Source organism: Enhydra lutris, unplaced genomic scaffold, assembly GCF_002288905.1.
Source record: "Enhydra lutris kenyoni isolate GAN:26980312 unplaced genomic scaffold, ASM228890v2 scaffoldscaffold5, whole genome shotgun sequence".
Taxonomy (NCBI): domain Eukaryota; kingdom Metazoa; phylum Chordata; class Mammalia; order Carnivora; family Mustelidae; genus Enhydra; species Enhydra lutris.
The window spans coordinates 16,617,296-16,629,370 of NW_019154089.1; the positions used below are offsets into that span (position 1 = coordinate 16,617,296).

A 12,075-nucleotide genomic window follows, 5' to 3' on the forward strand; every position below is an offset into this window, starting at 1 on the left:
TCCGGAGTGGCCTCATCTGCAGAAAGGCCTCGTCCAGAGCAGCCACGTTGGGAGCGGACTTGCCGGGGTCATCGTCGTCACCTTTTCATAAGAGACAACCCTGACCGGTCAGTTTGATCCTTGATGCTTGGGGTGAAATAAAGCTTTGCTTGACCTTCGCTTTGTATCAGTCTTGTTCCTTTGATCACGGACCCTAACACACAACAGGTTATGTTCAGTCCTGCATTTTCTCAATAAGTTCTTCCTTATATTTGCCTTTCTCTTTTCCGACCTGTCGAGATTTGGCTTTGCGTTCAAGAATTTTTTTCCCATCTTTGTCCAGCTTTAGCCTGGTGATAACCACCTGTTTTAGAGTAAGAAAACAGATCTTTATTTTTTTTTTTAAGGAAAGAACTTATAATTATTTTCTACTGAAGAGCTTTTCCAAACAATAGCAGTTTGGGTTCCTTCTGCTACCCACCCTCCTACCCGTAACTCCTAAGAGAACCAGTTAAGATAGTTTAGTGATATCAAATATTATTTAGGCTGGGAAAATTATACTACCAACATGTTTCTTGTTCGTCTATCACCCTTTGGTCAGCAAAATTTGTTGTTTTTTAAACTTCTGCATTCCGACCAGCTACTGGATCATAGACCTTAAGGATAAGAAAGACCCTCACCACTCGGCCCCTACCTCAAAGAGTGGAGGAGAAAGACCCTATAATACAGTGCATGACATAGGAGTGCAAATGAAGAACAGCCTATTCCACCGGGTGGGCGTGAGGGCCACAGGAACAGATGGTCTCTCTTCTCCCCCTGGACATCACCCAGTAGCAAAGTGATGCTCACAATACCTGGAACCCTCTTGCAACCTGCTCGAACACAGCCTTCACCAAGGATGACAAAACAGACAAGAAAAGAATCTGGGTCCTTGAAGGTATCACTAGGCCAAAGAATTGATCAAGCCTGCCTGACCTCCCTCTAGAAGCAGCTACACAGCTGCTACCACTGCTCGGTCCCAGGCCATACCTTGCTCGGGTGAATGCCCACATGGACAGTTGTACCATTAGCTTTCTCACGCTACACCCACTCGATGTAGATGACATACTTCTTTCTGTAAACCTGGACCACCTTGCCAATTTGCTGACCTTTGTAGTGTCCTCGAACCACCTAAGAGAAAACACAAAAGAGAATTTCTCCCCATTCTAACATGTGAATGTTACAGTGAGGAAACTATCAGGAATACACAGGCTAACATATAACTTTTTGCACAAAAGCAGATTAACCCTAGCAGTCAAAAGTCAGCTATTTTTTGGCTATAAATCTGGTCTGTATTGTTCTAAGTCAGGTGAAAATTCTTCACCTGAATTTCTTTCTTAACTGAAACAAAAAATTCCTTGAACTAGAATAGCCACCACAGAACTAGTCCTGAGAGTAAAAAAGTATAACCACTGCACACCCAAAACTAATAGTCTTATATATCAATTCTATCTCAAATAAAAGGAAATAAAATTTAAGAAAGAAAAAATATAATCATTCTCAAGAGATTAAATGGAGGATGGTTAAAGATACTCTACTGAGACTCTCCTGCAACCATTTAAAATCTGTGCTTTCAAAGAATAACTTATGACCTAGGAAAATGCTCATGATAGGACCTTTAGGGAAAAAAAAAAAAAGAAAACAAAGCTTTATATGAAATACAGTGTGAATGTTGTATGCATATGTTTCAGGCATATGGCATATAACACAATGGGATGTAAATGTATCTAAGTGTCAGTAATGGTTGCCAGGAAGTAGGATTTAAAGAAATGTATTATTCTTCCAAATTTCAAGATTTTTTTTTTTCAGTGTGGGGCTTGAGCTTACAACCTTGCAATCAAGACCTCAGCTGAGATCAAGAGTCAGATACTCAACTGACTGAGCTACCCAGGTGCCCCCAAATTTCAAGATTTCTATAATTAACACAAATATTTTACAGTCAGAAAAAAATTAAAATGTTAAATTTAAATCTCTTGGGCTCTTCTCACATACTAAAAATCTTACTCACACTCCAACACTATTCAAGACCAACTAGAGTATGGTTTCCCTGAAGGCACAAGCCTATTCAACAGGAGCCACAATAGAGCTGATGCTGATTTTAAGAAACATGAAGGAAATAGCACATATAAAATGCTAGACTATCTCAACACTCCTAAAATGTCTATTTAGATTGTTCAGCTTACTTACTAAGGTGATTTTTCAGGTTAAAGAGAGAATAGCCACGCGTCACTGAAAATCCACCACTCTATATGACCAGAGACTCTCACAAGGAAAAGTGTGTGAAAAAGCCCCTCTTGACCAACATCATTAAGACAGAAGAAAGACATTAATAAATTAAGTCCAAAGGAACACCCTGATTAAAGAGAACTGGACAAACACTAGACCCAGTGAGGAGAGGAGAGGGCTAGGACAAGACTAACCCCGCTGGCCTAGAAAGGGGAAGAAGAGGCAAAGACGGAGTCTGGCTGAGCAACTGGATGGATGGATATGCCTTTCCCAGAGGCATGGAACATGGAGGAAGAAACATTTTATTTTTTAAGATTTTATTTACTTATTTGACAGAGATCACAGGTAGGCAGAGGCAAGCAGGGAGAGAGGGGGGAAGCAGGTTCCCTTTTGAGCAGAGCCCAATGTGGGGCTCAATCCCATGACCCTGAGATTGTGAGCTGAGCTGAAGGCAGAGGCTTAACCCACTGAGCCAGCCAGGCGCCCCAGGAAGAAACATTTTAGGAGAAAACAGTATAGTTGGGACCATGCTGAGTTTGAGGTGTATCATGATATTCTAGTGCAGAATTCCAATCACAGCTGGAAGACCAAATGGGTCGGCAACGAAGACCTGGGAGTCCTCCGAAGATGGCAACTCAGAGCCTAATTTTGTTCAGGGAGCTTGTGGTATGAGGGCAGACTGTAGAAATCTGAGGAAAGCCAACATTTTGGAAAAGCTTATAAGGAAGACTGAAGTGGCCACAGAAAATGGGTAACTGGGGGAATGTTGGGTACTACAGCCAAGGAAAGGTCATTTAGAAGAAGGATAAAGGAACAAATGTGACAAGCTGGTCACTGGTGATCATGGCTAGTGTGCTTTCAGTGGAACAGAGGGATGGAAGCTATTTACAGTAAAGATAATGAGTTCACCAGAGATGAGGTCACTGAGGTCAGGCAACAAAAAAGAGAAATTCTCTGGCTTCATCTTAATTAATGGGTAACAAGCAGTTAACCAATAAACACGCAAATATGTAATCACTAACTGGAGTAGGGCACACAGAAACTTACTGGATCCTAACTATGGTGATGGCTACATGGCTTTTCATCTGCCAAAACTCACCTGTGCACTTTACTATATGTAAATCATGACTCAGTTTTATTTATTTTTCATTTGTGGAATCATTTAATAATTCGCTAACATTGTACAGAAGTATAGTAACAAGAGCTAAGGGGAATGTTGGAGTGACTGAAGTAACAGGTACAAAATCATGATTACAGAAAGTTTCAGACCACAGAAGGGGGCGGGGTGGAGACCACAAGTGTTTTGAAAGAGAAAGGTATTCATTTGGTTCCGAAATGGAAAGGAGTGGCTCTGGGACAGACATACATTGTGCACGGGTGACCATAAGATCTGCAAAACTGCACTGCTACTAGAGAGATCATTTAGTCGTCTGGGACAGGAACGGAAAGGCTTCCATCATTTGATAGCAAATGGAGGCTACTACAGATTTCTAAAGACAGTAATCTGTAAAAAATTGAGAAGCTAGAGGCAAGGACTCTTGAAATAATCCGGATACAGAATAACCGGAACTACAAATAAATGTAAAGATGACAGGCTGCATTAAAAAGCAGTCACTCCTGAGCACAGGATGAGGATGAAGGAGATGGGTTAGAGAAAGTTAAGCATACCATCTTGGAGGAAGCACGGGAAGGAGGGAGCTGCCGAGCACAAGGCAAAACTGGGCCAAGCTGAAGTGTCCTTGCAAAGAAGATAATGAGTTCTAAAAAACCAACCCAAAAAATAAGAGAACTGGCAAGAAGGAGCAGGAATTCAAACCGAATTGAATGTCCTGATCTAGAGGTGCACAGGTCAAAATTAATGCCACAATTACAGGGGGTGGAGGAGCAGTGTGCTGCAGAGAAAGGAGAACTAAGCGAGAGTAAAGGTTCACCAGCAAAAAGTGAAGGAGCTTCACAGGCCAGAGAACCGGCAAGCCCTCATCAAAGAGGACCTTGACGTGGACTTAATATAGAAGCCGGAAAGGACAGAATTCTGATGTGTGTCTCCTTGGCTGTCATGGCTCCTCTGAGCTTATTCTGAACTCGCCTAGAATCCTCAAGAGTTCCCAAAGGCAGAAAAGATGTGGTTCCTCTCATGAGCCCAGCTTTCAATCAGTGTCTACAGAGAATAGGTTTTAAAATTCTAACCTTGAGAGCTAGGACAGAGATGCCCTCTCCAACCCTGTTGAGATGCGGCGGGCAGTTCACATTATCTCAAAAGGCAGCTGGGACTTCAATCATTTTGCTTCAGTTTCACGAACAGAGTGGTGGAGTCAAAGCTCTGAGCTGGCTGAGGGTTGAAGTATTTCCAGCTGTGATGCCCTGACTTGGCACGCCTGTTCTGGAACCACACCTGGATCCTGGACTCAGGGAGCAGGGTGAGCGCAGACAGGTGCTGGCACAGGCGGATGTCGGGGTACATGGTCGAGAGGAAGACGAGCTCCAGCAGCTGAAGGTGGACCCAGTATGCCTCAGTTTAAAAAGAAATAAAATCAAATTTTATTCACTGCCAGGAAGCAAATACAAGTAGAAGGTGTAATGATACCATGTTGATTAATGTATCTGGGAAGGCTTTTCTGGGGAACTGACATTTAAGATAACATCTGAAAATGAGAAGTCAGGTAAAAGGGAGAAGGAAGAGCACTCCAGGCAAAGGGAGCGTTCTGGGCAAAGACCCTGAGGGTGGAAAGATCAAAGCATATTTAAGGACCTGAAAAGGCCAGTGTGTCTGAAGAACAGAGCATATGGGGGCATAACAGGCTGAAACGAGGCTGGGCAAGCAGACCAGGACTGGGACACACGGGGCCTTGTTGTCAATGATTTTAGATTTATAGTAAGCAGTCAAGCACTGCTTGACATGATAGGTTCTAAGCAGAATCTAATTTGCAAAAAATGCCCCTCTGTGAAGAATGCCTGACCAGGGTAAGAGTGAAAGCTGGAGTGTCTTGAACTGGAAATGTAAAGAAATGGTCAGCATTAAGACTTATTTTAGAGATAGAATCAACAAAATTAAGTAAGAGATTAGACACGGGTTAGGAAGAGAGAGACATTAGGGAGAACTGAAAGGTTTATGACACAGGCAAGTGAAAAAGTGTTGCTTACTGAAGTGTGAAAGATGGGAGGAAAAGCAGATTAGAGACAGTGTTCCAGTCAAGAGTACTTCCAGACTGAAAGCTTAGACGACTAGGAGATGTTGCACATGTAGTTAGATCTACAGGCTTGTGCTCTGGAAAGTGGTTTGGGCTGGTATATTAAAAAAGGAGTTGTTAGCACAGGGCAGACATTTAGATCTTGGAATAGATATTATCACCCAGGGAGGCAATGTACGCAGGATGAGATGTTAGAACACATGCACACCCTGACAAACTCCAGCAATCAGAGATCAGAAGAGACGAGCAAGGGAATCTGAGAAGTCAAAAGTAAACTGAGCCTGAATGGTCACGGAAACCAAAAAGCCAGATTATTTCAAGAAGGCAGTGCTACCTATGCCAAATGCTGCTGAAAAAGTCAAGCATGAGACCAAGATGTGTGCACTGGATTTAGTCACAAAATAGGTTACTGGTGATCTCAGCCAAAAGCAGCCTTCTATTAGGTAGTGAGATACAGATCAGACTGGAGAGGGTCTAGGCATAAATGGGGAGGTGAGGAAGTGTAGGCAACTCTTTTGAGTACACTTTTGAAGAGGGCAGCTGCTACTCTGTAGTAGTAGCTGGAAGGAAATGGGAGGCCTGGAAGAGAATCTAAACTTTCCAGTTTTCTTGCAAAATCAAGAATCTGACAATAGGGAGCCAGCATTTCCCATGGTAGTGGTGGGCTGAAGGTACACCACAATTTTCTTTAAATGAGGCATGAGCTTTCCAGTTGCTATTTTCTTGCCATCAGCCAACATCTCTTTTTTAATGTGCCTACCTAGCCCTTCTATGCATTTGCAATTCCCCCATTCTAGAACACGTCTGATGGGAAGGACCCAGAAGAGAAGTTGCAACTGTTGAGCATACCTCTCAACTATTCTTCCCACTCTATTCCTGTCATTCCCTCAGGCCAAATTATCCCCTTGTTTCAAGCTTCTCCTCAAAATGTTCCTCGAAGCTTCAAAGCGTCCCAGTGCCCTGGAAGATACCCCAAATCCCTTAGTCTTACCCCCATTTCATTCTCTAAAACAATGGTTCTCAATTAGGGGAAGGGGACGGGTGAATTTGGCCCCCAGGGACATTTGACAACACCTGAAAATATTTTTGTTTGTCACAAATGTGAGGAGGTACTACCGGCATCTAGTGGGGAGAGGTCAGGGATGCAGCTAAACATCCCACCATGCACAGGAAAGCTCCCCACAACGGAGAACTATCCTATCCAAGATGTCAACAGTGCTGAGGCTGGGAATCTCTGCTCTAAAATGTTGAGCTCCATGTTGACAGGTGCCTAGTCAGTCCTGCTTACCGCTAGTGTCTAGAACAGTGCCTTGTCCCTTAAATACTACTTCAAGGAGTTAATCTACCCCTCTATTTTAGTCATCCCTCTCTCTCTCTTTCTTACCACACATCCGAAGCTCTAGGAAGAACAAGACAGCTTCACTTTCTCACAAGGATTGTTCTCTTTCATAAGTTCATGCCTCCGACTTGCTGCTTCCCTAGTCTCTCTGCCAAATCCAGTACCACCCAATGCCCAGCCCCTGCTAAACCCAATACTAAGGAAACATTACTCTTATCATGGCACTTTCTCCTGGAGAATCTGGTTCCAAGAGCCACCCTGAGCAATGCCTGGGAAACTTGCAGCTAGGGGACTAAATCGAAAAGCAAAGTTTTGCTTGGCTAGTATACGACTTTTCTTAAACGGTCATTATTATTGGGGCACCTGGGTGGCTCAGTGGGTTAAAGCCTCTGCCTTCAGCTCAGGTCATGATCCCAGGGTCCTGGGATCGAGCCCCAAGTTGGGCTCTCTGCTCAGCAGGGAGCCTCCTTCCCTTCCTCTCTCTGCCTGCCTCTCCGCCTGCTTGTGATCTATCTGTCAAATAAATAAATAAGATTTTTAAAACAGTCATTATTATTAAGGGATTGCATCTGAAAGCTCTAAGTTAAGCCGGGTAGGCACACTGGTGGCTGTGGGCTCCATCTCCGGTCGGATACATCTGCCGGGTAACATTAATTGCCAGGGTTCCAGAGGACATTAAGAGTCTACAACTTCCCTACGTCCTAGGACACATGACATTCTTAGGCGGCACCAGTGCGACATGCAGCTGGGTAACGAGAGCCTGAGGGAGACCAACCTGGACGTCGTCGTCCTTGCGGATGGGCATAGAGCGGACGTTGTACTTCTGCCGCAGCTCCTTGGAGAGTGGGGAAGACATGATCTTCCGGCGCACGTTCGAGGGCGCATTGAAGTGGCGTTTGCGGTTTTTGCTGCGGTCCAAGGTAACCAAGGGGTTGAACTTCATGCTGACCGTCTGCAAAGAGAGGCGTGGGAAGGAGGGGGAGGGTGCTCAGTTGGGTACCAGGGCCTGCTCTCCACCCAAGACACTCCTCCCCATCGCTGCACAGGGACTCTGCGGGAGGTGGTCTCGGGAGGAGGTGACTGAAGGAGGAGAATCGGGGAAGCGAAGGGTCTGAGTGTTACAGAGTAAGGCAAGCTTGGGGAGTGCCTGCCTGACCAGAGGGGCCATGGGAAGAGGGCGGCACTGGGACCTCGAGGCTGACTGTGGGAGGAAGATTCGAGCAAGACAAGAATGCCGAGTCGGAAGTCACGCAAAGAGATCTTCCCAGAACGTGGGGGAAGGATCCGCAGGGCGGAGAGCTTCTCCCTCGGACAAAACACCAACCTCTACTCACCTTTTGCGCCCGTTAGGTTCGGGCCCTGAACGCGCAAGGCCGGAAGTGAGGGCTTCCTTGCCGCGCAAGCGTAGAAAGGAAGCGGAGCCCCCTTCCTGTCGGAGCGAGACTGAGTGGCGCCCCCTGCGACTTGGGGTGGGTGGCAGCGCCTCGTTCCAAGGGGGCCGTTTCAGGGCTGTGGGGCTTCCGGGGTCCCGCTAGGACCCACGAAGAGTTGGCACCGCTGGGGAGAAGAGGCATACTTCTCTAGGGCCTGCATTAGAGACCTACTAGTGTTTTAAAAATAGGCTCACCAGAGTCTCTTTCTTATTCCAACCTCTTTCTTTGCCTCTTCTTACCCTACCCTGAGGTGATTTAGCTGTGAAATGTTAGTTGTTGGATGCTTTGGGCATTCATGATGATCCAAACGCAGTCCGCTGACCTGCTCCTTCAGAATCAGAGAAGCTTGTTCAAAATGGAAATTTTTGTGATCCATCACAGTCCTATGAAACCAGGCAGTTATAGGTCCAGGTTTTAAAGCAAGCACTCCCCTCCTCCCGCCCAACCAAAGATTTTGAGGTGCAACAATGTTTGGAGATTGTGAGAACCAACAACCTGGTCTTGCAAATTTTTCCCCCAGTTTTTTAGTCCTTCTGGGTGATGTAGGAAAAAGGTTGGGGGTCCAAGCCAAGAGCCAAGAAAGAATTCTTGAGATGTCTTTGGTACAAAAAGGTGATTTTATTAAAGCACAAGGACAGGACCCATGGACAGAAAGAGCTGCACTGGAGTCGTGAGGAATGGCTGATGATAAACTTTCAAGTTTGGAGGGGGTCAGGGGTAGCATAAATCTCTAAAGAATTTTGGAAGCGGGGCACCTGGGTGGCTCAGTGGGTTAAAGCCTCTGCCTTCGGCTCAGGTCATTATCCCCGGGTCCTGGGATGGAGCCCCGCATCAGGCTCCCTGCTCAGCAGGGATCCTGCTTCCTCCTCCCTCTCTGCCTGCTTCTCTGCCTACTTGTGTTCTTTGTCTGTCAAATAAATAAATTAAATCTTAAAAAAAAAAAAAAAGGATTTTGGAAGCAAGGTTACCAGGACCTTGAGGGGGCTAGATATTATGGGGAAAAGGTCATTTTTTGTCTAATAAAACCTTAGTCATGGGCGCCTGGGTGGCTCAGTGGGTTAAGCCGCTGCCTTCGGCTTGGGTCATGATCTCAGGGTCCTGGGATCGAGTCCCGCATCGGGTTCTCTGCTCGGCAGAGATCCTGCTTCCCTCTCTCTCTCTCTCTGCCTGCCTCTCCATCTACTTGTGATCTCTCTCTGCCAAATAAATAAATAAAATCTTAAAAAAAAAAAAAAAACCTTAGTCATGAGACCCTTCAGCTGTATATAGTGAGCAGTATGCTTGGGGAATGATTACCAACACGCATCTTGGAGGGGGGGGGGAGGTAGAGATAAAGGAAGTTTCCAAAGAAATTTCTATACATTAAAGTAGACTTTCAGGATCCTGGGGGTAGGGCTAAGATTGCCTTTTGCCTTTAGCAAAGTATTAACATTGAGGCAATTGAGTCCCTAGAGAAATGTCACTCTACCTGTTTTAAAGACTTGTCAGTGGGCTTTGAGTAGTAAGGAAATTTAATAATTTTTCTTCTGCCTTTGTTTCCCACATCAGTGGGGAGAGCTGGGGTTGTAGAATCAGACCTGGACCCAAGCGCCTCTTCATGTGGCTGGATGTTGGGGAGATGCCTCCATGTTTCTGAGCCTCAGTTTTCTCATCTGTGAAATGGGGATGATCTTAGCAGGTGACTCATACAGTTGTTATGAGGGTTAAATGAGTTAGTCCGTTGGGAGTGTTTAGAATTCACTTACAGTAAGCCGTTATTCCTAATGAAAGAAGAGGGGCTTGCTCCAGGACAGCCCTAAATTGGGGCCTCACATCCATGAGTCCTCACTTTCAGACCTTGGGTATTAACTCCCAGTGACACAAACTGTAAGCTTTCTGTTTGATGTAAACACAATCCGCGCACCTTGAGGGGGAAACCCCCCACCCCCACCCCCTGAAGCAGGATCTCACCTACAGGCTAGTGCGGCGTGGCCCTGCCCTGCCCTCCAGAGTCTGCTCTGCCTTCCGGAGTCTGCTCTGCCCTACCCTGCCCTCCCGAGTCTGCCCTGTCCTGCCCTCCCGAGTCTACCCTGCGCTCCTGAGTCTGCCCTGCCCTGCCCTCCCGAGTCTACCCTGCCCTGCCCTCCCGAGTCTACCCTGCCCTGCCCTCCCGAGTCTACCCTGCCTGCTTCCCTCTCTCTCTCTCTCTGCCTGCCTCTCTGTCTACTTGTGATCTCTCTTTGTCAAATAAATAAATAAAATCTTTAAAAAAAAAAAAAGAATCCATTTGTCTTAACCATAAGAGACTCTTAATCTCACAAAACAAACTGAGGGTTGCTGGGGAGAGGGGGTGTGGGTTATGGACATTGGGGAAGGTATGTGCTATGAAGTGTGTAAACCTGGCAATTCACAGACCTGTACCCCTGGGGCTAATAATACATTATATGTTAATAAAAAAATTTAAAAAATAAGAAAAAAGAATCAATTTATCATCTATTAAGCCAGGCATTAAGGAATTTTGCAAAAATGTAGCAGAATGTCATTCTTTCCACTACATTTTTAAATTTGGACGTGGAAAAGAGTTATTTTCCATAAAAAATGTTATTTCTGTTAACGTATATAGGTGTATTGTTTTAAAATGAATCTAAAATAAATGTTAAATTATTGTTCTAATTTATAATATGGTAAATTATATGATCGATATAACCCACATAAAAGTAAGATTTTGGGTCCACAATAATTTTTAAATGTGTGAACAGGTGTTGAGACCAAAAATACTGAGCTCAACTCCTAGAGGAAAACCTCCAGGGCAACGCCAAAAGGATAAAGTAAGTAAGAACTGACTGAAATGCTACAGCACAGCCCCACCAATCCACTCTTTCCTAAGTCCAGCCCTATAAATAAAAACAGGCATGCAGAGTCACAAAAGCCATGGAGTCCTAAAGCTCCTTTCCAAGCTGATCTGGAAGCCTGGAAGTTACTAGAGAAGCTGAAAGCTCCAGCATGCTTTACAACTCATTTGTTCAGCACATATGTATGGAACATGCCCTGTAGCTGACCACCATTCATTTCTTGAGTGGCCGCCATATGCCACAGAACCATGTGCTTTGATTTACCTCTCATTCAATATTCACACCACCTATTATGATCTTAGTAAATCCATTTTACATATTAGGAACGAGAGGCTCAGGTTTGTAACTTGCCCAAAGTCTGTTTTAAGTAACAGAACTGGGATCTAAATATAGGTCTTCGGGCACGTGGGTGGCTCAGTTGGTTAAGCATCTGCCTTTCGACTCAGGTCATGATCCCAGGGTCCTGGGATTGAGTCCCACATCAGGCTCCCTGCTCAGCAGGGGGTCTGCTTCTCCCTTTCCTCCTACCCCTACTCTTGCGCCTGCACGCGTGTGGTCTCTCAAATAAAATCTCTTGAAAAAGTAATAAATGTAGGTCTTCATGGCTCCTGTTCTTCCCACTAAGCCATACTGCCAATTTCAGACAGCAAGTCAACCAAAAAACCCTAAATTATACACAACTTAACAAGACAGAGACATCTAATTCAGAAGATGAGACCTCTGAAAGCCTATTCTAGAACTAGCTGCTCTCCTGCTTGGGGTAGGCTACGATGGTTGACTTAGCTATTTCTCGAGGCCAAAGAATAATTTACTTAATATATCTTCATATTTATATTGTAATTATGGTGTTCAAGCCATAACTCAACTTTATATTACAAAGCTGTTTACATTTGGATGACCTGCCTTTCTCATGAAAACTTCTTCATGGATCAGACTTTTAGTAAGCACCCAGTCATACATGAATAGAATATTTCTGGAAGGATACAAAAGGAACTGGAAACAGTGACTGCTTTGGGCAGAGCTCAGTAATCAAGAATCAC

At 44.9% G+C, this 12,075-nt stretch overlaps 1 protein-coding gene across 1 annotated transcript; it reads right to left on the bottom strand.

The window, feature by feature from the left end:
* Positions 1–308: 308 nt before the first annotated feature.
* Positions 309–8,120, bottom strand: LOC111141252 (cone-rod homeobox protein-like). Its single transcript, XM_022493697.1, has 4 exons — positions 7,547–8,120; positions 4,432–4,753; positions 1,009–1,149; positions 309–343 (listed from the first exon to the last, which is right to left on the bottom strand). The coding sequence occupies exons 1-2, from the start codon at positions 7,712–7,714 to the stop codon at positions 4,517–4,519; spliced, it is 405 nt and encodes a 134-aa protein (XP_022349405.1). The 5' UTR covers positions 7,715–8,120; the 3' UTR covers positions 309–343; positions 1,009–1,149; positions 4,432–4,516.
* Positions 8,121–12,075: the final 3,955 nt, after the last annotated feature.